This window comes from Prorops nasuta, unplaced genomic scaffold, assembly GCF_024137725.1.
Source record: "Prorops nasuta isolate Cenicafe-Biocafe unplaced genomic scaffold, Cenicafe_Pnas_1.2 PNAS00024, whole genome shotgun sequence".
NCBI classification, from domain to species: Eukaryota; Metazoa; Arthropoda; class Insecta; order Hymenoptera; family Bethylidae; genus Prorops; species Prorops nasuta.
The window spans coordinates 2,771,512-2,797,787 of record NW_027116821.1 but is presented as its reverse complement, the minus strand read 5'-3'; the positions used below and the strand labels follow the sequence as shown (position 1 = coordinate 2,797,787).

The 26,276-nt window shown below is 33.0% G+C and overlaps 3 protein-coding genes and 1 long non-coding RNA gene across 10 annotated transcripts in view; 2 read left to right on the top strand and 2 right to left on the bottom strand.

Annotated features, from left to right (window-relative positions):
• Positions 1 to 7,946: 7,946 nt before the first annotated feature.
• Positions 7,947 to 14,243, top strand: Arl6 (ADP ribosylation factor-like 6). Of its 6 annotated transcripts, none has more exons than XR_010824019.1 (5): positions 7,947 to 8,231; positions 8,304 to 8,394; positions 10,353 to 10,532; positions 10,650 to 13,898; positions 13,982 to 14,243. XR_010824019.1 is itself a non-coding variant. In XM_066740891.1 (3 exons), exons 1-3 carry the CDS (start codon positions 8,310 to 8,312, stop codon positions 10,859 to 10,861), a joined length of 570 nt encoding a protein of 189 aa, XP_066596988.1. In that variant the 5' UTR covers positions 7,955 to 8,309; the 3' UTR covers positions 10,862 to 14,243. The 6 variants fall into 6 exon arrangements, 1 of the variants encoding a protein (XP_066596988.1); XR_010824018.1 differs by having other exon boundaries at positions 7,952 to 8,231; positions 8,304 to 8,487; XR_010824017.1 differs by having other exon boundaries at positions 7,955 to 8,487; positions 10,650 to 13,050; positions 13,455 to 13,898.
• Positions 8,349 to 10,027, bottom strand: LOC136781890 (uncharacterized). The gene is made up of 5 exons (XM_066740894.1): positions 9,988 to 10,027; positions 9,450 to 9,787; positions 9,137 to 9,389; positions 8,926 to 9,082; positions 8,349 to 8,875 (listed from the first exon to the last, which is right to left on the bottom strand). The coding sequence occupies exons 1-5, from the start codon at positions 10,025 to 10,027 to the stop codon at positions 8,746 to 8,748; spliced, it is 918 nt and encodes a 305-aa protein (XP_066596991.1). The 3' UTR covers positions 8,349 to 8,745.
• Positions 14,244 to 18,983: 4,740 nt separating the features above from the next.
• LOC136781862 (uncharacterized) lies at positions 18,984 to 20,646 on the bottom strand. Its single transcript, XR_010824002.1, has 3 exons — positions 20,296 to 20,646; positions 20,035 to 20,203; positions 18,984 to 19,942 (listed from the first exon to the last, which is right to left on the bottom strand). It is a non-coding gene; the product is annotated as an uncharacterized lncRNA (long non-coding RNA).
• A 621-nt stretch (positions 20,647 to 21,267) lies between these two features.
• gish (casein kinase I gish) overlaps positions 21,268 to 26,276 on the top strand; it is a 68,744-nt gene continuing 63,735 nt past the window's right edge. For both annotated transcript variants that reach the window (XM_066740942.1, XM_066740944.1), the window contains exon 1: positions 21,268 to 22,882. In XM_066740942.1, the coding sequence (XP_066597039.1) occupies positions 22,648 to 22,882 (235 nt within the window). In that variant the 5' untranslated portion in view covers positions 21,268 to 22,647. The remainder of the gene's footprint in view (positions 22,883 to 26,276) is intronic.

The following is a 26,276-nucleotide window of genomic DNA, read 5'->3' as shown; positions in this document are numbered from 1 at the left end:
CTAGACGAAATAAAAAATAAAGCAATGATATTTGAATATCAGGTAGACATTGAACTTAACTTATTGATATAACTATATTAAAACATAGATTTTAAATAGAATATACATTGGAGTAAACATTCCTATCCTGGGTGCAAAGAGAGCATCCCTATACCTTCTCTACCTGAATTATCGCTTATAGAGCAATAAACCAAGAACTATCTATGCAATTTACCCTTTTCAGACATCTTTTTTTACATACGAGGAAATCCATCTGCGGTGCAAATAAGCCACCCGGGAGTTTCTCTTTTTTTATGACTATCTACGAAAACCCATCCTGCGATGCAAACATCCTGCTATCGCCAACTTTGTTTTTGGGAAAAATCTTCCTGTGACGTAAAAGAAGTACTTCCCGTCCAGAAAAAATATCCTTAGCCTTCCCTACTCGGTGTACCAAAAATTTCCTCAGCAAAGGAACAACATTCGCTAAACTGAAGATCTGATTGGTCCACAGGGTGGACGATGGACCCCTTCATTTTCTTCTCAAGGAGGGATAATTCATTAAAAGCCCTCGTTAGCCATTAGGCAATGTCTTTTTGTCTGTTTCGTCTTTGATCTTGTTTTTTAAGTTTTTGCTCTAAGCATATCAGCGAAAATCGATAATTATTTTAAATTAATTTCTTCATTTACTGATTTCTTTGGTGAAGTTTAGTGTAATTGTGTGAAAACATTTCTAAAAATAGTAAAAGTGATAAATAAAGCAAAATATAAGCTTTAAATTAAACTACATCATTCAACTACCATCTTCATTCCAATTACGTTTAGTGACACAGACGGTATCTCGAATATACAAATCATCAATAATAAAAATCTCTTTGTAATCCAAAGAAATACGGTTTATGGTTTAATCCCCAGATTAAAACGAGCTGTAGCGGTAAAGCAAAGTATCGTAAAACCGTCCTTTGTTCGAATTAAATAAGTGTTCGATTAGTGGATTATCAATAACATCTGTGAAATACATTTGAAGCATATATCAGTAAAATAGGGGTAAGTTTGTTACATAAAATCTCTCTTCGTCGCTTCTACTAACATTCTTTAATTTTTAAATTTGTAACAATTTCGTTGATATTTCTTTAAAGTATTTTGATAATGGAAGCTGAGCAAGAATTTTCAGTAAATGCCCTGTCTGAAAGCAGGGGTCAAACGTATTGAAAGATTTGGGAAACGGATCCTGCTTTGAAAGATTGGCTTCAGCCTCACGCTTCCAACAAGAAAGCATTATGCTCTATGTGCGAATCTTCCATTTCGGCGCACTATCATACATTACGAAAACACACTCGAAGTAAGAAACATTTGGCTTTGATGAGGCGTACAAGTAGCACAAATAGTTTGGACACCGTGGAAACTGCTTTAGAAATTCAAAAAAAAGTAACAAGAATTGAATTAATTTTGACAGGATTCTTTGCAGAACATAACATAGCGTATCGTATAGTAGATCATCTAATACCTCTATTAAAACATTGTTTTCAGGATGTAGATGTTTGCAAAATGTTACGTTTGGGAAGAACAAAATTAACCGCGATGACAGGTGTAATAGCATCTTCGTATAATAATAAATTATGTATTACTTTACAAAAACGCAAATTCAGTATAATGACAGACGAAAGTACAGACGTCTCCAATGTTAAAGTAATTTGCATTATTGTTAGATTTTTCGATGCAGAAATACAACGTATTCGTTGCGCCTTATGGGATTTAATTGAAATTTATAGAGATGAAGATAGCAATGAAACAGCAGAAAATTTATATAACAATATTATTAATTCATTCACTGTTTGCAACATTCCTTTAGAAAATATAACCGGATTTGGTTGAGATGGATGCAATAGTATGATGGGTTCACATAATTCAGTAGCGTCTAGATTTAGAAATGATTGTCCTAATATTACTATTTTGAAGTGCATATGTCATACTGCACATTGATGTGCGAATTATGCTTGTAAAACATTACCACGTGAATGTGAAGATTTAGGGCGCAATATTTATAATTTTTTTAAACTTAGTAGTAAGCGGCAACACCAATTTAAGGAATTTCACATTTTGTTGGATGCTGAAGTGCATAAAATGTTATATAGTGCTCAAACGCGATGGCTTTCATTAAAAGCAGTTGTAGATCGAATTTTAGAGCAATGGGAGCCTCTTCAAATGTATTTCACACAGTTGTGGGAAGAACAGCATTTACCAGCAGCAGAGATAATTTACTCATCCATAACTCATCCATTCGTGAAATGTTATTATTTGTTCTTAAAATGGGTATTACCAAAATTTACAAAATTTAATTGATTATTTCAGTCTGAAAAAGTTATTATTCCATTACTTTACAATCAAGCAGCAGCATTATTTAAAGATATTCTAATTTGTTATATGGACAATAGCTATGTTCTCAGCACGAATGTGAAGGACATAGATCCTGATAACGAGCTTCATTTTCTACCAATAAATGAAATTTATTTAGGTTTAAAGGTAAATACCGAATTGCAGAAACCCGAGATAATACAACAAGCGGAACATGTACAGAATTTTCGTCTGAATACGTTTAATTTTTTAAAAGAAGCAAGCAAAGAGTTATAAAAACGTTTTGATTTTAATGATTTACGTTTGAGAGATTTGGAATGTTTTATTCCTCACAAATCTATTGATCCCCAATTTCATGTAACGGTACCAACATTAACTTCTATTTTTGAAATGTTTCCTCGTAATTTAGATTCTTCCTGTTTCACCAGGCAATCAGTAGATGATGAATGGCGTCTACTACCTTTCGCACAGCTACCACTCGACATTACAAATGAAAAGTTAATAGATGTTTTTTGGGTTAAATTATTAAATTATGATGATATTATGGACCTACAAAAGTACACGAATTTATCTCAATTTGTTTTAAACTTGCTTTGCTTACCTCATTCAAACGCTGAGTGCGAACGACTTTTTAGTAAAGTTAATTTAACGAAAACGAAAAACAGGAACAAAATGAAGACAACTACATTAAAAAATAATTTGACTGCGTGGGAATGTGTTAAGAATAGTGGTACTTGTAAATTATTTGAACCATCCGCAGATATGATAGATCATTGCAATCAAAGCATGTACATTTTAATACATCAAATACAGATAATGAAAATGAAGGTGTTTCCGATGAAGATTCAGAATACTTTATGCTGATATAACGCCCGTTTCTCAAAATTGCGTAATTTACTGATATTTCAATTATTATCTTAAATTTAAAAAGAATATATAAATTTGTAACTTAATCTATAGTTTTTATTTGAATCTTCGATATTTGAAAATTCTTTAAATTTGTAAAAAAGTTATATGCTTTTAAATAAATAATGTTTATTCTTACAATGTTTTTCTTCATCTCATTTTCATTGCATAAAAATAATATTTTATTTATAAATATATAAAAACAAATAGCTAGATTTCATACAAAAATTATTAATATTATGAAGCACTGTTGAAAATTTAATCAAGATCGGTTGAATAATTTTTAAATGAGAGCTTATGTTACTTCCTAAACTTTGAAAAAATATACATCATATTATTATTTTATTGAGTTTCTGTTATATGCATCATCATATTAATGACGAAAATAGCAGCTAATACAGCCAACGAAGCTAGCCAAGACGCCAAAGACCGATCCTGTTAAAATGGAATTTCAGCTTATCAAAGTCTTAACAAAGATAAATTTTTCTCGATTGAAACTTCCATAAAAGACATTACTCTTCATCCTAAGTAATTAATAATATGATTTTATGTGTACTCAGTTAATTGGCATACGATTTTCGGCACAAATCATCAGTTTTGCAGGTACGGTAATCGAAATCTTTTAATTTGCAAGTGACTTTTCATGATTGGTCAACGTCCTTCCAAATTGACCAATCATATTTAGTCATTCATTCTCGAACGCATCTTAGGTATACTTCCAGTTGAAACTACAGTTTGTAGTCTAGACACTTGCTATACCACGTAGAGTAGTATATTTTGTTCTGGTCACTTACTATGCAGCGTAGTGTAATTCAAAATGGCGGACTTGGCAACGCTGATGCGAGGTCCCGAGGCAATCCCTACCGGTAGGCGGCGCTGGTGTTGGCAAACGCGTGTCTCAGGTCCATCTAACCCCTAACGCCATCTATCGGAAGAGACCACGAAGCACGAGCGTTAAGCTTAGAATAGGGTAAAACATATATGCATTGTTGCCAGAAAGCAGAATAAAGAGAGAGCGGAGATATTTTCTCGGACCTCTCTGTCTTTCTCGCTGTTAGCTTCTAGCAGAAGAGTCGAGGCAAAATCTTTCCGTTTCGCTTTGCCGAAAATCTACCAATATTCGATGTCATTTATATTTGCAGGCCAATGCCTTTATACATGATTTTTTCAGCATATTTATTTATCAGCATTGACTTATTTAAATCAATAATAAATTAAGGAAATGCGTATTTGATATATAATAATTATTTTAACTATAATTTCATCGTTATATTTCGCTTATTTCCGTAAAATCTGAATTTCTTTAGTTTATTATTGATTATTGTAAGTCAATGGCCATTAAAAAAAATTTAATCTTAAAAAAAAAAGAAAAGTACCGTTCAGGAATCGAACCCGGACCCACAAATCGCCACGCGATTACCTTACCGCCTAGACCACGAGGCTTCTTCAGTGCACCATAAACAGATAGCCTTTTTAAGGGCTTGAAATCTTCTTTTAAACCATATAAATAAACGAGCAACCGACAGCTTTATTCATTATTATTCTGTCATAATGGTACACAAATTAAGGAATAATTATATTTTGAATAGTTTTCAAAAGCTTTTCCAATAGCCAAGAACGAAGATAAATAATCAACGCTCGCAGTTTCCGTTCTTGGTTATTGGAAAAGCTTTTGAAAATCTACATTATATAATTATTCTTTAATTTGTGTACCATTATCATAGAATAATAATGAATAAAGATGTCGGTTCTTCGTTTATTTATATGTTTCAATAGAAGATTTCAAGCCCTTAAAAAGACTATCTGTTTACGGTGCTCTGAAGAAGCCTCGTGGTCTAGGCGGTAAGGTAATCGCGTGGCGATTCGTGGGTCCGGGTTCGATTCCTGATCGATACTTTTTTTTTTTTTTTAAGATTAAATTTTTTTTAATTGCCATTGACTTACAATAATCAATAATAAACTAAAGAAATGCAGATTTTACGGAAATAAGCGAAATATAACGATGAAATTATAGTTAAAATAATTATTATATATCAAATACGCATTTCCTTAATTTATTATTGATTTAAATAAGTCAATGCTGATAAATAAATATGCTGAAAAAATCATGTATAAAGGCATTGGCCTGCAAATATAAATGACATCGATTATTGGTAGATTTTCGGCAAAGCGAAACGGAAAGATTTTGCCTCGACTCTTCTGCTAGAAGCTAACAGCGAGAAAGACAGAGAGGTCCGAGAAAATATCTCCGCTCTCTCTTTATTCCGCTTTCTGGCAACAATGCATATATGTTTTACCCTATTCTAAGCTTAACGCTCGTGCTTCGTGGTCTCTTCCGATAGATGGCGTTAGGGGTTAGATGGACCTGAGACACGCGTTTGCCAACACCAGCGCCGCCTACCGGTAGGGATTGCCTCGGGACCTCGCATGAGCAATCTCCCGTTTCATCTCTGACCGTAGTACCCAAAAGTGACATATCCTATAGCGTAGTACTATTTTGGGTACTACGCTATAGTCGCATAGATATTTCTAATTATTAATTTCAAAATACATAATGCATGGTCCGTGAGCCAAGACAAATGTTAGTATTATTGTATCGTACATACAATATACATACCGCAAGTTATAAAGTAATATAAAGAAATAAAGTGACAGTTTTAATCTTACTGACAGCTGATATACTGATGGTATAAGTGAATAAATAAAGTGACGAAATTTGTAAAATGTACATAAAAATAATTTTTAAAAGTATATAAAGGACTGAACATTTTAGATAAGTATAACAATAAATTTTATAATATAAAATGTAAGATATAAATATTTTGTGGTACTTTGTGGGATTTTGTTTCAGATTAAATTATAGTAATGTACGTGTGTTTACTGTATCACTGCTGAGGATGAAGCTATGTGGATCGAACATTAAAAAAAAAGAATAGATTCACCATAATGTGGTTACTGTGTCATCGCTGAGGATCAAACTGTGATAATTGAGATGAATATTAAAATAAAGAAGCTGACAGATTAGATATATAATATAACATGTTAGATATTTTACAGTACTTTGTGGGATTTTATTTAAAGTTAATATATGTAAAATAAAATTTTTGTTTTCTTTTTACAATTGTATCTATATTAATTACTATATGTTGCAATCTCTTAAAATTAAGCCTCTGCTTTTATTAGCAAACTAATAGTTCCACACGGCAGTGATGCCAGAATCAAGCTTTTAGCAACAAAAATGAAGATAAGCGCTAGCCAGCAGCAGTGTAGAAAATTTAAAGGGAAGCGGTACAAACACAACTATGCCTGGAGAGCATAGGTGTGATTTGGACTTCAGGCAACATTGGCGTCAGAAGAAGAGCGACTACCGCTAACCGTGACATTTTTACGTGTCATCCGAGTGAAGTGGTGCTGCGTTTACCTAAAAACTCAAAGCAAATAAAAATGCTTTTCCTAAATTGATTTTTAATATTGATAAAATGGTCAAATGTAGCCATTAATTAATTAGATTTGGTAATAAATACAGAAAATGCGTTTTATTATAACAAATGAGTTGAGGTAAAATAAACTCAATGTTTTTATATTAATCTGTTAACAAATGCATTTTTTTATTTATTATTGAGTCCAATAAATTAATGGTTATTAAAAAAAAATTCCTTGTAATGAAAAAAAAAATGAAAAAATTTTAAACTTCACCAAGACTCGAACACGAGCCCACCGCATGACAAACGGCAACCTTACCGCCTGCGCTACAGCGCTCACTTGATGTACTAAGAGCAAAACAGCCTTTTAAAGACTGACTACAATTCTTTCACTAACTCGTCATAAACGATCAAGAATTAGCTGCAATAATAAATACATTTATCTCCACAGCATTATTGCACTAAATTTATTATGTTTTTAATTTGAAGCATACATTTTACATGAAGATACGATACTTTAAGGGTGTTCATGCAATACTCTAAATACAAAACTATTCATATGCTCGTTTATCATAGTTATTCGACTACATATAACAAATATTATAATATTACTTAATTAATTTATGATAGTTGAGCATATGAATAGTTTTGTATATAGAGTACTGAATGGTTACACTTAAATTATCATATCTTCATGCAAAATGTATGCTTCAAATTAAAAACAATAAATTTAGTACAATAATGCTATGTAGATAAATGTATTTCTTATTACAGCTAATTCTTGATCATTTATGACGAATTAATAAAAGAATTGTAGTTAGTCTTTAAAAAGCCTGTTTTGCTCTTGGTACATCAAGTGAGCGCTGTAGCGCAGGCGGTAAGGTTGCCGTTTATCATGCGGTGGGCTCGTATTCGAGTCTTGGTGAAGTTTACAATTTTTTCATTTTTTTTTTTCATTACAAGGAACTGTTTTTTTAATAACCATTAACTTATTGGACTCAATAAAAAATAAAAAAAAGTGCATTTTTTAACAGATTAATATAAAAACATTGAGTTTATTTTACCTCAACTCATTTGTTATAATAAAACGCATTTTTTGTATTTATTACCAAATCTAATTAACTAATGGCTACATTTGACCATTTTACAAAATTTAAAAATCAATTTAGGAAAAGCATTTTTATTTTATTCATTCACTTATACCATAAGTACTTCAGCTGTCAGATAGATCAAAGCTGTCACTACTCCTTATTTCTTTATTACACTTTATTTTTCAGTAAACTAACATTTGTCTTCGTTCACGCCGTTCACGGTGACAGGCTGTGAATATAATATATATAATTTTTGATATATTACGTTCTGCATTTAAGATGGCAACTGACGTATTTCCGCTGGCAGTATACTTTGTGCAGTCTGCATTCCTTATATCAAAATTCACTTACTATAGAGCGTAGTACATACTATTCAAGATGGCGGACTTGGCAACGCTGCTTGGCAGTAACAATCTAGCAACGCCGACGCGGGGAGCAGTTGGTCTATTTTATAGATTTCCAATGTTCATGTTAGCAGGTACAACTTAGAAGTATACCGACTCAAGGCTTTTGATCAAACAAATTAAAACTAATCTTTTATGAAAATTAGGAAAAAATGGGTCTATTTGATCGGTTAGCAAATCTTATAGGTCTTAGGAAAAAAGAAGTAAACGTATTAGTTGTGGGACTTAATAATAGTGGTAAGTCGACGGTCATTAATAATTTCAAACATGAGGATGACCGATGCATAGACATAGTGCCGACTGTCGGGCTTAATGTCGAAAAATTTGCATGTAAGTTGATACTATAGAAATAAATCACCTTCTTAAGTTAACTAAACGTTGTCTTTATCATTTTACCGCACCAGCATTGAATACAAATTTATAGACAATTGTTGATGATTGTTGAGGAATTATTTGTGAAAAAATGTTGTACTTATTCTTTATAATTGTTTACAATTAATTTCTAAGTTTACTTGTCAAATATGATGGTGTACTAGTTACAATTATATTATTCATATTCTTAAATTTCACAGATTTTGCACTAGATTTTCAATTGTTAGTAAAACTTAATTTTGTTTGCTTAAATTGAGATACGTTTAATATAGGACTAACTGAAATCTTACTTAAACTATTGTTAACTGCCTTATCATTTGATTGTCTGTAAGCATTCTTTTTTATGCTTTAGGCCTGTTTTTGTTTAAAGATCTTGTACTAGATAATGTTGATGACTCTTGATCATAGTTGCTAATTTTCTCTAAATGTTTTAATCTTTTCCCTTGTTTCTGCTTTTTCCTTCTAGTTAATTTATGTTTTAACCTAGTTTGTAGATTCACATTAGAATCTTCTTTGGAGCTGTTCGATACTGTTGTAATATTTTTATTTTCCTCTACAGGCCAAACAAGTAATTCCTGATCATGAAATATCTGCGAAATGCTTTAGCCAAGTTCTGCATTAGTAATATCTTCATTATAGATTTTAGTTTTTTTTTCAGTTGTATCACTTAATTTCTTAGAAAGCACTGATTCTATTTGAATTTCTTTTGGTATTGACCCTTTAGATTTATATATTAGATGTACATTGATATCAATGTTTAAATCCTCCTCCATGCTATAAACTTGAAAAAATTCCAATGTAATTTGTGTAAGACCAATATTTGTTCTGCACTTGAAATTGGATAAATTTTCAGTAAAGTTCTGAAACAACAATAATTATATAATCCTTTCGCAAACACAAAATTAATAGAAAGTGCTTACTTGTAGTTTTTTGAAGTTGGTACTATGCTCCTTATAACATTCAATATGAAATTTTAAATGTTTTATAAATGTAGGTAAACTAGTAAATTCATTAAGTGCATATTGAGAAATCAATTGTTTCATGTCAATTGATGGTGGCATAACCCATTTGTCAATCTTCCACGTTTCTTTAGTTTTTATTATCTCTATTACAAAGGTTTCATTATTGCAATTAAATTCGAAAACAATATCTGAATCTGTAAACTTTTTGCAGCTTAAGCCAGTATAATGAAATAGCTCCACTTGGATTTCTGTGGCTTTATTTAAAATTCTTGATTGTGAAACAGAAAAAGTAGATTAGGACAGGGAGGTTTGAACATTTTCAAACACAGTGGAGCAATTTTTTGAATATAAAGCATCTTCTGCTTTAATGATTAAGGACTTCAGTAACCTTACATCATTTAACAACTGTGTTTCTTCTGTTTACAAGAAAAAGAACATTACAGCTGATCGAGAACGAGGGAAATAAATTATTCACTTTAATCATTTGTGCACTTACCCGCTTCCCTTGACGAATCACTTGATGCATTATCACTCATAATAGAAATGCATTCGAAAAAAACCTTAAAGAATTAACCTTACAACTTACATAAATACTAATTTAAAGAATACAATATCCCGCCATTACGGCCATTTCCAAGCCGCCGTCTAATTTGGGTCTGATCTGAAATTTACGCGAGAAAAGCTTCGCTGGTACAACTACTTACTAACGCATACGGCGCAGACGCAGAGCGCAATTGTAATATATGTAGAGTCACACGACAATTAACAAAAATCGATTGGGCCATCAATACTGCGATTGTTGTTTTCATTTATTTGTATTTTGTGAAATTTAAATGTAATTTAATAATTTCATTTTTTCAGATAAAAATGTTAGCTTCACAGCTTTCGACATGTCCGGCAATGACCGTCATAGACCACTCTGGGAACATTATTATAAGGATTGTCATGGAATTATTTTTATAATTGATAGCAGCGATAAGCTTAGATTAGTTGTCGTAAAAGAAGAATTAGATATGCTGCTTCAACATCCTGATATAGCAGGTGTTCCATATATCGATCCATTATATTTTAAGACCTCCGTTATACGCTTTAATATTTTCTTTTAATTAATTAGAAATAATATCTCTTTCTAAAGATTAAATATGTTACATTTCACAGGACGCAAATTACCTATTTTGTTCTTGGCTAATAAAATGGATTTGCCAGACTCCTTAACGACGGTAAAATTAGTTGCCGGATTAGGTTTGGAGCGTATACAGAATAAACCATGGCATATACGAGCTACGAATGCAATGACTGGAGAAGGTTTGCAACCAGCCATCGAATGGCTTACCGATCAAATTAGAGATATTTATATAAATAAGAGATAGTTATACAATCCTTTATTGATTTAAATTTGACCTTTACTACGGCAATTATCAAATATATATACATAAATATATGTATACAGGGTGGTCAGGGTGTTTCTCTAACGGCGGCATTCGTGTTAGTTGACTATAGCGCTCTCAGGATGATGGTTTCTGAGAGTGCTGATTGGTCAATATCATGTAGTGCCAACATGAAATGGTACGTTACCAATAGATGAATCAGAAAAAAGAGACCTATCCGCCATTTTGGAGTGGAGAAGTGTTTACATGCTAGTTGTAGCAAAAAGAGGTGTGAAATAGAAAAATGTCAAATAGTGAGGTTACTAAAGTAAAAATGGAAAATAATGAATGGAAAGTAAAAATATTCGAACTTTCCATTCATTATTTTCAATTTTTACTTTAGTAACCTTACCATTTGACATTTCTTCATTTTACACCTCTTTCTGCTAGGATTAGCATGTAAACATTCTCCACACCAATATGGCGGATGAATCTCATTTTTTGTATCCTACTATTGGTAACGGCCTATTATATGTTGGTACTACGCAATATTGACCAATCAGCGCTCTCAGATTCGATCATTCCGAGTGCTATAGTCAACTAACACGAATCTCCTATGCTCCGCTGTTAGGAAAAGACCCTGTATATGCCCCCGTTAGAAAAACGCATACATATATAAACTTACCATAGATCTCTCATTTTAATCAATTTAGGAAAGAGCAAATTTCTGCACTTGTAATATAATTGATATTTTAATATACGTTAAAATATATCATTTACACAATTAGCGCTTTCCTTTCAACCAAAAACTCAGTTGAATCTCAGTTGAGCCACTCGCTTTAGAATAGTTTATGTGACTTCAACTGTACATAATTGAGTCACTCAACTAAGATTTAACTGAGTTTTTGATTGAAAGGAACGCAACTAATATGTAACATGTATATAAATTAAAATATTTTATACAGTACGTAATATATTAATTCTTATGAAGTACAAATTTGAGTATTTATAGTAGTCGTGTCGTATGTACATACAGTATCAGAGTTGCCAATACTACCGTAGTACATACAACGGTAGTACCGAAAGTACTACACTTGGTAACTCTGCCTGTTACCTGTAATGGGATTCTGTAACTCTTAGGCCGGGATTCATAAACAGAACTTGAGTTCAATCTCACCTTGAAACCTATAAGATGTGTTACGTAGACTATAGATTTTACCCGTCTTAAGCTTGAACTTGAGCTTAAGTTTTGTTTATGAATCCCGGGGTTAGCGACAGCTTTCGGTATCGTTAAGTCCAGTTACCGACAGAAATCGCTAATTGCGATTCTGTAACTTAGAGTCAGCGATGATTGTCGCTTGTAATATCGGTACTGTCGGTAACCTACCGAATCCTACCGAATAAACGTACCTTTCCCCTTTTTAAGAAAACTCTCAGTTCAATCTTAGTTAAGCGACGGAGTTACGAACAATTGAAGTTAATATAAATTGTACTAAACCGAATCATTTAGCTGAGAATTGATATTTCTAGTTTTTTATTGAAAGGAAAACTAATAATATCGTTATAACTTAACAACGACCGAGATAGATGTCGCTAGAGGTTCAACAGTACTAATATAAAATTTATCCGACGAATAACTTTAATAAACCTTTGCTTTTCCTTGGACGCATTCCACCAAAAACTCACAATGCTCGTAATAAATAATATATATCACATCAACTATTATATTGTGAATGTTTTTTGCCTCAAGTTGGGTGGTAAAGTAGATTACCAAATGATAAAATGACCAAATGATATTTTCGCCAAAAAACACTAACTTCACGTTGGTCAAAAGCCGGTATTACAGATTATTGATTAAATCGTCTGAATGTCTAAAATTGAGGAGCTGGCAACGTTGCAGTGCATTTGGTTATGTATGTGAATTATTGTGAATATCCATGAGTTCTTTTAAATCAGAAATTTGAACTTTTGGCTGCTAACCTTACTTACTCTGTACCCTGTTACAATCTTCGTAAATTTGATCTAATCATGCCAATAAAGTAGCAGATAAATGGAAGGCATCCAGGATAGCAGATATCATTACCCTTGCATTGATGGAAAGCAATTTTCCTCAGGTGATAGAATAGTTACAGAATATGAATATGAGAATGAGTGATTTGCAGCTGATTTGGTAGTCTTACTTTATAATTGTGGTAAGCTTAATATTCAGGATAAAAATTGAATTAACGTTAGCAAATAACTTTACAAATCCCTTCTAATACAGGGTTTTTCTCTAACAGCGGAACATAGGAGATTTCGTGTTATTTGACTATAGTAAATTTTACTATAGTCAAATTACTGTTTTCCATTTAATTTAAATATTAAACGTAGTAACCAAGATTAATTGAGTAAAATGACATTTATAATGAATAATAAAAGCAATTAAACTAAAATAACCATTAAATTGTAACTATCTACGTACGCTTCTATTAATTATAATAATGTATAGTAAGTGCTTCATTGCTATAGTTAAATAACACAATCCTATGTTCCGCTGTTAGAGAAAAACTCTGTAGAGTACGGCACTACGTTAATAAGCCATCACTCATTACGGCAGCGTGATACTACTTACCTGATGCATTGTGAAAAGCAAGGCAAAGTATGATTAGAAATTTTTTTGCAATCACTACCAATACCAATGGGACGTGAATCTATAGTATCTAAAATAATAGGATTGTCAAAGGTAATAACATGAATCACACCAAATATGCTGGAAAGTAATTTAATTTGCTTTTTGATGCTGATAATAATTAGATATTTAAAAAATTTGTATTAATTACTAATATTTGCAGGATCCAAGGTGTAAAGTGTATTAAACGAGGACGTTTTGGAAATGCTCTTACGTGGACATAGAAAGTGCAAAATACTGGATTTATTAGTCATATTGCTGATCAATTCCTAAGACGTTAAGCTGATAATAGCAAGTTGGAACGTTCTGATTTACTCAAAAATTTAGGAGATCCCGTATGCTGGCTATTAAAAGACTCACATTTTTAGGCTGGTGAATATTGTACTTAGCTAAGACCAAAAATTACGCAAGTGTAGTATATTTTGTACGGATTTATTAAACTCATTTAATTCCAGTTAAATATTGTGACAATTTTACCAAAAGCATGAATATGGACAGTTTAAGGATGCAACGAGCTTATTGATGGCCCCTTTGGTTTCTAATTGAACACATAAATAGTATAATATTCATTATTGGTTTCAATATAAAATTTTTATATCTAATAAGACTACAAGGCTGTACTTTTTCTATTCCTAGTTTTTGACCAGTTCTTTTGACTGACGTAATACCATTGTGGTCCTTTTACACCAATAAATCTTCATGAAACCAGGAAACGATACCTTTATGTAATTATCGCTCTATAGAATTATAAATATTTATATTAATTAAAAGATAATTTTAAATTACATAACACCTTTAAGAGTTTAATAAAATTCACTTTCAACAAATTAAACTTTTTTTCATTTATCACATCGCTTCAAAATTAATTATAAATCACTGCCCTATATAATTCTTATACAAAACCGGCAACTTCCATTTTTTACATGTTAACATATAACAATATCTACAGTTTTAATTTAATTAAAAACACACAAAATCAGGGTTTAATTTATTTTATTCAGTAATAACATTTCATTACTTTTTGTCAGCTACAAATCGTAGTGATAATTATTAAATACATTACTTCACCAATTGTTAACACATGCTTTGCATTTAACATTGTTAAAAAGATATTAATGTAAACAAATGGACCTGTCAAAAGTCTGGTATAGTACCCATTTGGCAAAAATCTGATTCTATGAAAAATGACGTCATTATACCTAATAATCACTGCTACCAACCCAAATTTCCATGTCCAGATTTTTACTCGCTATGTTGTACATGAGGCTTGCCTGAATTGCTCCGTTACACCGGCCCTAGAGGCCGTTGTAATTTGGAAAAATTCAGGGCTGGAAACCTCAGAATTTGAAAACAAAAAAGCATTTTTTATGTTCGGGAGCTTGAAATGAAGACACTCTGAAGTCAAACTAAATAAATTAAATAACAATTTATCATTTTCGCATGGAATTACCATCTACTTAGAATGATTACTGCTTTTTTGTCTTCAAATTATAAGGTTTCCAGCCCTGAATTTTCCAAATTACAACGGCCCATGCCAGAATGGAGTCCCGCCCTCAGCAACGAAAATGAAGGTAGCCGTTAGTCAGCAGCACTATCGCCACTATCGAGAATTTGAAGGAAAGGGGACACAACAACTATGCCTGGTCAGCATAGGTGTGATTTGGACTTCGGGACTATTCGGGAGACTTCGGCTTTAGAAGAAGAGCGACAGTCGCTAAACCAATACATTTTTACGTGTCATTCGTGTAAAGTGACGTAGCAGTAACGTAGGTTTGGTGCTGCCAGAGTACACTCATACTGATGCACAATATCTGTGAGATAACGAAGTCGGTAATACAATTGGTGCGTTCATGGAGCGCACTGTTAGCATTGTTTAGCGTTGACCGCTGTTCATGGAGCTAGTTTACAACGCAAGTACACGCTGTTGTGACGTCACTATTCGTAGAATTGAAGTCACATTGGAACGCATTTCATGCCTTTACCTCGGAGGTAGTGTATAGACAGGGTCAGTATTGTGAGCATGCTGGGTTTGCTCTGTGAACAGGTACATACATATACAGGGTGTAACGAAACGACCGCCTTTTCTCGTAACTGGAGGTTCGGGGTGACAAACTGAGTGCACGTGTAAAATTTCGTTCGAATCGTTCAAGAGTTTTAAAAGTTATTTACATTTAAAAATCACCCTTTTTCGGTCCTTTTCGAACGACTTTGATTGCACAATGGAAAGTGAAGAAAGTGAAAAAACAATTGATGAGAACCCCAATAGAATGTAAAAGTTATCGATCGCGCGCGATAATACTTTTGCTATTTATTCCATTAATCTGACTATCAGATTACTTTTAAAAATAGCAAAATCCTTTCCATTACAGTTCCAATTCAATTCAGTACAATTATCATTGACTGAATTTATGGAAAGAGCGAGAAGACGCAATGAAAAGGAAAGTATCAGAAACTAAGATGTCGCGCGAACGCACTGATAATTTTAATAGGAAACACATGAAGGCATTCTCTTTCTACTAACGAAGCTAAAGAGAATGATTCAAAATCAATACGTTGATGATAGAGAAAACTAAACTTACCCATTTAATGCTCTCCAAGTTCTTTTACATCAAAGTTTTTAAGAAAGCTTTAAACTGGCTCCTCGATGATTTCCAGAAAGCACTCTATTACTGATTTTGCATTTAAAAACTCGCGAATTTAAGCAAATTAGTTATTAACCTACGTTTCTTCAAAACACCGGTTAATTTCACACTTTTGAACTGTTTGAAGTATGCTGAAGAGAAAGAGAGAGAGAGAGAGAGACACACAGAGAGGAAAAATAATAAGTAATTCGTTTCGACTACTCTTAATCAGCCTACTTCAAACAGTTCAAAAGTGTCAAATTAACCAGTGTTTTGAAGAAACGTAGGTTAATACCTAATTTGTTTAAATTCACGAGTGCTTAACTGCAAAAACAGTGATAATGTGCTTTCTGGAAATCATCGAAGAGCCAGTTTGAAGCTTTTTCGAAAACTTCGATGTAAAAGAACTTGGAGAACATTAAATGGGTAAGTTTAGTTTTCTCTACCATCAATGTATTGATTTTGAATCATTCTCTTTAGCTTCGTTAGTAGAAAGAGAATGCCCTCGTGCGTTTCCTATTAAATTATCAGTGCGTTCGCGCGATATATTAGTTTCTGATACTTTCCTTTTCATTGCGTCTTCTCGCTCTTTCCATAAATTCAGTCAATGATAACTGTACTGAATTGAATTAGAAATGTAATGAAAAGGATTTTGCTATTTTTAAAATTGATCTGATAGCCAGATTAATGGAATAAATAGCAAAAGTATTATCGCGCGCGATCGATAATTTTTACATTCTATTGGGGTGTTCATCAATTGTTTTTTCACTTTCTCCACTTTCCATTGTGCAGTCAAGGTCATTCGAAAAGGACTGAAAAAGGGTGATTTTAAAATGTAAATAACTTTTAAACCCCTTGAACGATTTGAGCAAAATTTTACACGTGCACTCAGTTTGTCAGCTCGAACCTCCAGTTACGAGAAAAGGCGGTCGTTTCGTTACACCCTGTATACTACAAGTCATACAGGGTGTATCTCTAACGGCGGCATATAGGAGATTCGTGTTAGTTGACTATAGCGCTCAGGACGATAGTAACTGAGAGCGCTGATTGGTCAATATCATGTAGTGCCAACTTGAAATGGTCCGTTACCAATAGATGAATACGAAAAATGAGACCCATCCGCCATTTTGGAGTGGAGAAGTGTTTACATGCTAGTTGTAGCAGAAAGAGGTGTGAAATGGAAAAATGTGAAATAGTGAGGTTACTAAAGTAAAAATGGAAAATAATGAATGGACAGTTCGAATATTCTTACTTTCCATTCATTATTTTCCATTTTTACTTTAGTAACCTCACTATTTCACATTTTTCCATTTCACACCTCTTTCTGCTACAACTAGCATGTAAACACTTCTCCACTCCAAAATGGCGGATGGGTCTCATTTTTCGTATTCATCTATTGGTAACGGACCATTTCAAGTTGGCACTACATGATATTGACCAATCAGCGCTCTCAGTTACCATCTTCCTGAGCGCTATAGCAGAGATGAAACGGGAGATTGCTCATGCCGTGCAGCGTTGCCAAGTCCGCCATCTTGAATTGCAGACTGCACAAAGTATACTGCCAGCGGAAATACGTCAGTCGCCATCTTAAATGCAGAACGTAATATATCAAAAATTATATATATTATATTCACAGCCTGTCACCGTGAACGGCGTGAACGAAGACAAATGTTAGTTTACTGAAAAATAAAGTGTAATAAAGAAATACGGAGTAGTGACAGCTTTGATCTATCTGACAGCTGAAGTACTTATGGTATAAGTGAATGAATAAAATAAAAATGCTTTTCCTAAATTGATTTTTAAATTTTATAAAATGGTCAAATGTAGCCATTAATTAATTAGATTTGGTAATAAATACAAAAAATGCGTTTTATTATAACAAATGAGTTGAGGTAAAATAAACTCAATGTTTTTATATTAATCTGTTAACAAATGCACTTTTTTTTATTTTTTATTGAGTCCAATAAGTTAATGGTTATTAAAAAAAAAGTTCCTTGTAATGAAAAAAAAAATGAAAATATTTTAAACTTCACCAAGACTCGAACCCGAGCCCCCACAGCATGACAAACGGCAACCTTACCGCTTGCGCTACAGCGCTCACTTGATGTACCAAAAGCAAAACAGCCTTTTAAGGACTGAATACAATTCTTTCATTAACTCGTCATTAACGATCAAGAATTGGCTGTAATAATAAATACATTTATCTACACAGCATTATTGTACCAAATTTATTGTTTTTAATTTGAAGCATACATTTTGCATGAAGATATGATAATTTAAGGGTAACCATTCAGTACTCTAAATACATTAAACTATTCATATGCTCATCTATCATAAATTATACCATTACACGTGTAACATATATTATAATATTATTTAATTAATTTATGACAATGGAGCATATGAACAGCTTATAATGTATTTAGAGTACTGAATGGTTACCCTTAAACTATTATATCTGCATGCACAATGTATGCTTCAAATTAAAAATATGATAAATTTAGTGCAATAATGCTGTGAATATAAATGTATTTATTATTACAGCCAATTCTTGATCGTTTATGACGAGTTAATGAAAGAATTGTATTCAGTCTTTAAAAGGCTGTTTTGCTTATAGTACATCAAGTGAGCGTTGTAGCGCAGGCGGTAAGGTTGCCGTTTGTCATGCGGTGGGCTCGGGTTCGAGTCTTGATGAAGTTTAAAATATTTTCATTTTTTTTTTCATTACAAGGAACTTTTTTTTTAAAAACCATTAACTTATTGGACTCAATAATAAATAAAAAAATGCATTTGTTAACAGATTAATATAAAAACATTGAATTTATTTTACCTCAACTCATTTGTTATAATAAAACGCATTTTCTGTATTTATTACCAAATCTAATTAATTAATGGCTACATTTGACTTTTTATAAAAATTACAAATCAATTTAGGAAAAATATTTTTATTTGCTTTGAGTTTTTAGGTAAACGCAGCACCACTTCACACGGATGACACGTAAAAATGTCACGGTTAGCGGTAGTCGCTCTACTTCTAAAGCCAACGTTGCCTGAAGTCCAAATCACACCTATGCTGACCAGGCATAGCTGTGTTTGTACCGTTTCCCTTCAAATTTTCTATACTGCTGCTGGCTAGCGCTTATCTTTATTTTTGTTGCTAAAAGCTTGATTTTGGCATCACTGCCTTGTAAAACTATTAGTTTGCTAATAATAGCAGAGGCTTAATTTTAAGAGATTGCAACATATAGTAATTAATATAGATACAATTGTAAAAAGAAAAAAAAATTTTATTTTACATTTATTATCTTTAAATAAAATCCCACAAAGTACTGTAAAATATCTTACATTTTATATTATATATCTACTCTGTCAGCTTTTTTATTTTAATATTCATTTCAATTATCACAGTTTGATCCTCAGCGATGACACAGTAACCACATTATGGTGAATCTATTCTTTTTTTTTAATGTTCGATCCACATAGCTTCATCCTCAGCAGTGATACAGTAAACACACATTACTATAATTTAATCTGAAACAAAATCCCACAAAGTACTATAAAACATCTTACATTTTATATTATATGTCTATTCTGTCATTTTCTTTATTTATTATTGTATTTATCCAAATTGCTGACTCATTTATTTTAATATCTGTCTCAATTAACACAGTTTGATCCTCATCAGCGATGACACAGAAACAACATTATGGTGAATCTATTCTTTTTGTTTTAATGTTCAATCCACATAGCTCCATTCTCAGCATTGACATAGTAAACACTTCACTATAATTTAATCTGAAACAAAATCCCAAAAAGTACTATATAAAATCTTACATTTTAAATTATAAATGTAATCTGTCAGCTTCTTTATTTGTTATCGTATTTACCCAATGTGTTGACTTGTTTATTTTAATATTCATCTCAATTAACACAGTTTGATCCTCAGCGATGACACAGTAACCATAATATGGTGAATCTATTCCTTTCATTTTAATGTTCAATCCACATAGCTCCATCCTCAGTAGTGACATAGTAAACACATTACTATAATTTAATCTGAAATAAAATCCCAGAAAGTACTATAAAATATCTTACATTTTATATTATATATCTAATTTGTCAGCTTCTTTATTTATTATTGTATTTACCCAGGTTTTTGACTCGTTTATTTTATTATCCGTCTCAACTAACATAGTCTGAATCTCAACGATGACACTATAACCACATTATGTTTAGTCTATTTCTTTATTTTAATTTTGAAAATCCGCATAGCTCCATCCTGAGCACAGTGACATAGTAAAAACATTACTATAATGTAATCTGAAATCAAATCCCACAAAGTACCACAAAATATATATATCTTACATTTTATATTATAAAATTAATTGTTACACTTATCTAAAATGTTAAGTCCTTTATATATTTTTAAAAATTAATTTGATGTACAGTTTACAAATTTCGTCACTGTATTTATTCACTTATACCATCAGTATATCAGCTGTCAGTAAGATTAAAACTGTCACTTTACTCTTTATTTCTTTACAATACTTTATAACTTGTGGTATGTACGATACAATAATCCTAACATCTGTCTTGGCTCACGGACCATGCATTATGTATTTTGAAATTAGTAATTAGAAATATCTATATTGCGGCCCCTCTACAGTCTCTACCCTCTGACGTATTTCCGCCGACCAGTAGTATCAGCAGCGACTATAGCGTAGTACCTAAAATAGTACTACGCTATAGGATATGTCGCTTTTTGGTACTAGTTACACTTGGCAACTCTGCCGTGCACATCAACACAATGACAGTGAGATGAGAATGTGTATTGGTGTATATGCATACTATCAGCGCAAACTATCGGTCAATTTTCGCAGTTTTTGAATGTAATTTATTTATACGTATATAGTTACACATTGACACATCTCTATCATTGGGTTGATGTGCACGGTCCCTATATAAAATTTTAGAGCACACTGTACAGCAAATAGCAGCGCCATCAGTGGCAAAACTTAAGAAATAAGCAGCGTAGCAAGCGCCATCACCTGAATCAGCAGGAGTTATGACGTCATAAGCCGTCGAAGTCGAGTGGAGTGGAACTGGATGGAAGTCTAGTGGACTGTGGAGCGCGCGCGAGAGCCAGCCAGGCCCAGCCAGGAGCGTAGGAAGAGGAAGTAGCGTTAAGAACGTGTAAGCTGTGGTGTAGGAGCGTAAGTTTAGGCATTAGAAGCAGAACGTAGTGAATGCGCTAAAACTGGCAAAATTAGTTCCGGAATCCTAAAAGTTCGACTAAATCCAGACGTGAAAGGTGGACGGTAGCCGCCCTGGCGGGAAAACGACGTGAATGCTTGTACTTGCTGCGGAAAGAGACGTCGATCTGTTCAGGCGTTGGTTGTGTGGGTGCGTGTGTGTGTGTAGGTGTGTATGGGCAGAAAACAGGAGATCGACACCATCGACACGGACCTTTTTGCGGGCGAGAAGGTCCCGTTCTCATACTTCTCGATTCCCGTTTCCTCTCAGGAAGGACAGCTCGGAAAGTATTTTACGTGTTTTATTAGTGGGGAGCTGCGCACACACGGATATACAAGGTAGAAAGAGACAGAGGGAGAGAGAAAAGCGAGAAGGGTGAGAGCACGAAGTTGCCAACGGATGGCACGCGGTGTAATGGAGGAGCTTTTGTCGGATATCTAGTAGCCCGTGAGAGAAAGAGGAAAAGCTAAGGATAGAGGCAAGGAAGGTGGAAATTCTTCAGAAGGATCAAACAAGGTGCGTTAGACTATGCGGTGATTGGCTCAAATTTGTTGTAGCGATCCCCGGCCGGCCGGGCTACACACGAAATTCCTATGAAATCGCCAGGCTGCCTTCTTTCTAAGACTGTACTGTCTCTCCTTGCAATCGGTGACAAGCACTATCAGGGCAAACTATACATACAGGATTAGATATTGGGATATTCTGGAAGAGACCTGATAAGGTATACACACTCACACAGCAAGATAGAAAACATTTGGACATTCAGGTAACACGCGTGATCAACGTACGTGAACGAAAGGAAATTCACAGCATTGAACGTTTGCTCGAGTATATTTTAGTGAAAACAGTTGTAGCAGCCAAGAGGGAGACTCGGAGAAAGAGAGGTTAGGGTAACATGGGGATTGATTCATTCAGTGGGAAACTGTGACATCGACTGTGGCGAGTTTTCAGTGCGTTAGAAAGAAAGAGAAAAAGTTATAAGGAATAGGAAGAGGAAAAGATTTGTGTGTTTAGGATCATTTTGGATCGGGAATTTTGCGCGGTGGTAATGTATACGAGAGATATGGGGATCTGTCCCTGGGAAAGCTTCATCGAGCGATCCTAGGAGTGTCCAGGAGAAAGAAAGAGAGAGAGAGAGAAAGAAGATATTCGTACGTGATAGCTTCGATTTTGATCGGCGTGCTTCCGCAAAGTGTAAAAGTGCTCAGGGTGGTCTGGTGCTCGACAGAGCCCCAGGCTTTCTCAAGATGCAGAAACGGGACAGCAGGGAAACCCGCGACAAGGACGTTGGCAGAAGCGGGGAACGAGATCAGGATGCTGCGAAAAAGGACTCGGAGGCCGAGAACACCAAGAAATGGAAGTCCAGAACTTCTCATGCCTCCAGACAGGGTTTCCAATTTTCCTCCAACGTTTTAATGGTCGGACCGAATTTTCGGGTCGGCAGAAAGATCGGCTGTGGCAACTTTGGCGAGCTACGCCTCGGTAAGTTTCCCACAATCGTCTATACGCAATATTGCGACAACCTTGCGATATTTTCAATATTCTCCATTCTCCAACAATTGTACTTTTTTTTTTTTTTTTTTTCTAAAAATTTTTTCGTTAGAAAGCATCTTTAGAAATATTCGCTATACATACACTATATACATATATGCATTAAATTCCACACGGACTTTCTCCAGATTGATACCGAGCGCGAATAATTCATTGTTGCAACAATGAAACTATGATCGCGATAAAATTTTTTGAAATCACCCGCATGACTGTTGGTCGCTAGGAGAACGTCACTGCGCCCCGTTATATATTCGTATATATTATATGTGTATGTATTATCAGTTGTGAATTATTGCCACTCTGCAATGGTTTCTTCGAGTTCTTATCACTTTATCGCGCACAGTTGTCCGATAGTCAACAATTAAGATTCTTACTATTCATCAAGGGATTTTTGTAACTATTTTAGTATTATTTTTTTTTCTTCTTAAAATTAACCGAATATATATACTACCGTATACTACATAGAGAGTATCAGATCCAAGTTTAATAAATTCGAAACATCGTAATAACAATGGCAAATTTAATAAAAATAAAATTACTAAAAAATATTGAAGTGCACTATTTAATTAAATTAAACAATTATCAAGACTTAAAGCTTCTTTCATTCAGGGTGTTTTTTTATTGGTCGGTGTTTGTATTTCTATTGATACCTGGTCAATTGAGTCACCGAATTGTTCGACCAATAGAAATCTTTAATACTAGATAACTTTTTTAATAACAGGCTAAATTTTAAAAATGTGCATTGAACTTTGTTTCCTAAATTAACATACCCGTTCCAAATTAGTCGAGTTGGCACAAATTAATCTGAAATTAAACACGTTATACGGTTTCTGAAAACAATTGAAGACACTAGCTAGTGGATGAAAGTTTCATGTCTAATTTTCAATGTTTTCAGTAAATTAAAATTAGTTTTCGCATAAATATGAAATATACGCAAGACGGATTTGGCATGGAAAACTTGTAGGAAAACACAAAAATGGAAGATTACTTTCAACTGAAGGTTAAGTCTATGTAATATAGGGTTCTAAAAAAAATACATTGGATGATTTTTCCAAAATTCGACTTGTCACCCAGATCTATCAAGTGTTATTCAATTATCACATAATTCTTGAGAGGAATTAATTTAAGCTGAACAATTTTCTTGTAGAAAATGCAAAAAACTGTCATTGATTTTCAAATGATAAACAAATATATGGTAAGTCAAGTTTTTTCGCTTGGTGTTCGAGGCATAAATTTAAAAATTCTCTTACATACGTTTTACGTAAATCAGAATACAATGAGAGCCGTGTGCATTTCCAAGACAATGTGCTGGCAGTGGAAAATGTCGGTAAACACGTACGTTCAATTATTCTCTCCCAAGTTCTTACGAAATTTTTTCAGTTCGTATATTTGAAACTCAATTAAACGAAGCAGCTGAAAATAATAATTGTAAAAAAAAAACGAATGAGCGAGGAGGGAGATTTTTTGTTTATTGTTTTATTTCCATCTCTGTAATTTGCTGCATGATTAGCAGAATCTTAATTATTGATTGGCAACAGTCGTGATAAAGTGATAAGAGCTCGCAGAAACTTCTGTAAACCAGCAGCTTTCGCTTTTTTTCTAATAATCCTTGTCATGTCAAGGTATGAACAGTTTTATTTGATGAATTTTTCGAGAAAAATTTTTTTTTTCTATATTACATATATATACATATATATATATATATCATATACTGCTTTATACGAAGTTAAGAGCTTTTACATTGTAACAAGTACAATTTGCAAACAGTTGTAGTAATTCACAATGAACGAAGTGTCGAACGTTGGATCATTTGTCGAAAATTGAGTAATTTTTTAATTGTTGGAAATAAAGGTCGGTGGAATAATGAAAATTGATAAGAAATTAATTTTGCTGCTTTTCCGCTATTGCGCAATTTTCAGATAAAAGATTATTTTGTACAAATAGTGAAATTTACAGCACAGGTACCGTATTTTGTAATCATCGGTCTGAATGACTGTTCACGATTAGTGTGTGTGCGTCTTATTTGTCAGTTAACGAGATAATTAATTAGCGCGCCAAGTTTTCAGGAAATGTCTCATCGAATCCAATAACAGACGCGAAACGAATTATTTAGATGAGCATAGACTCATGGACGTTAGAAATGGTTATCTTGTTAACTGTGGGAGATGTGAATTTTTTTCATAAAATCTTTTTACAGCTTCATTTTGTTTATTTCCAAACGTGTTTACCATAATTTGATTTTTAATCATTCAGCGAAATAACTATTGAATTACAAATACAAATATTTGTTTTGTTTTATTGATGGCTTTATAATAGTAAATTTAACTAAATTTAATTCTTTTTAAATCTTTAAAGATTAAAAATACTCGAACATTATGTTAAATATAAATAAACCTCAAGTTTGGAAAAAATTTACTTAAAAATTGACAAGCTGAATGGAATGTTGAAAAGTATGTAGAAAATATGAGGTAGTGGATGAAATAATGGAAAGAAAATGATGTAAAAAATAAGGCTGTATAGTAGTTTCTGTTTACATAAGATAACAGAGATTGTATAAAAAGTTGTATACAAATTGAAATGAGCTTTCGATAATAATGTATCGCCGAAAAAATAATTGCGTCATTATCGAAAACTCATGTAACCTGTTAATTTTGTTGTGAACTGGAATATCCAAGAAATATTAAAACAATATTTTCCGATTTTTTTACATGATTTTCATTGTATTATATTGCACTTAATAATTGAAGATGTTAAGTTAAATTATAATATAATTTAATCATACAAAAATCAAGCACCCAATGTACACCAGTTTGATAGCTTACTGGTGGACGCTGGAGTGTAGGGAAGATTCTTGTACCTCTGCACAGGCTAATATTATTTAAAGAATAACATAAAATTTATAGGTCGACCTAAATTTATTGTCAAAAAACGCCGCAAAACTATTATATTTTTGGTTGGCTATTGACCATCTCTCTTTAAAGTGTCTTTTTTTACAACAGTGCTCGATTTCGCATGAAAAGTAAAATTCTACGAGTTAATATATTTAATTATAACTATTGTATACGGTAAGATAAATTTGATTTTGATTTGTTTCTTATTCGTATTTTTAATTGGCTACAAGCTGGTATTTATTGCAAATTTTAATCTTAACAAGTATAATTTTTATGATTATTTATATTTTAATATGCCCTGGCTTGTACCTTCGGACATGTCTACATTTGTACCTTGGGACAGTCAGAAATTTAGACAATGCATTTGTATACAAAAAATTGTATATACGGATACTCAATTACAAAAGGAATCGGTCGTTCTTTGTGATTCAGAC

Bases quoted from the DNA above. Each gene is read 5' to 3' on its own strand.
- Arl6 (XM_066740891.1), top strand. From the start codon at position 8,310: ATGGGTCTATTTGATCGGTTAGCAAATCTTATAGGTCTTAGGAAAAAA. The intron at 8,488-10,352 runs GTAAGTTGATAC...TCATTTTTTCAG, and splicing joins TAATGTCGAAAAATTTGCAT to ATAAAAATGTTAGCTTCACA. The intron at 10,533-10,649 runs GTGTTCCATATA...TACATTTCACAG, and splicing joins TCAACATCCTGATATAGCAG to GACGCAAATTACCTATTTTG.
- LOC136781890 (XM_066740894.1), bottom strand. From the start codon at position 10,027: ATGAGTGATAATGCATCAAGTGATTCGTCAAGGGAAGCGG. The intron at 9,390-9,449 runs GTAAGCACTTTC...TTGTTGTTTCAG, and splicing joins CCAACTTCAAAAAACTACAA to AACTTTACTGAAAATTTATC. The intron at 8,876-8,925 runs GTCATCAACATT...ACAGGCCTAAAG, and splicing joins ATTAGCAACTATGATCAAGA to CATAAAAAAGAATGCTTACA.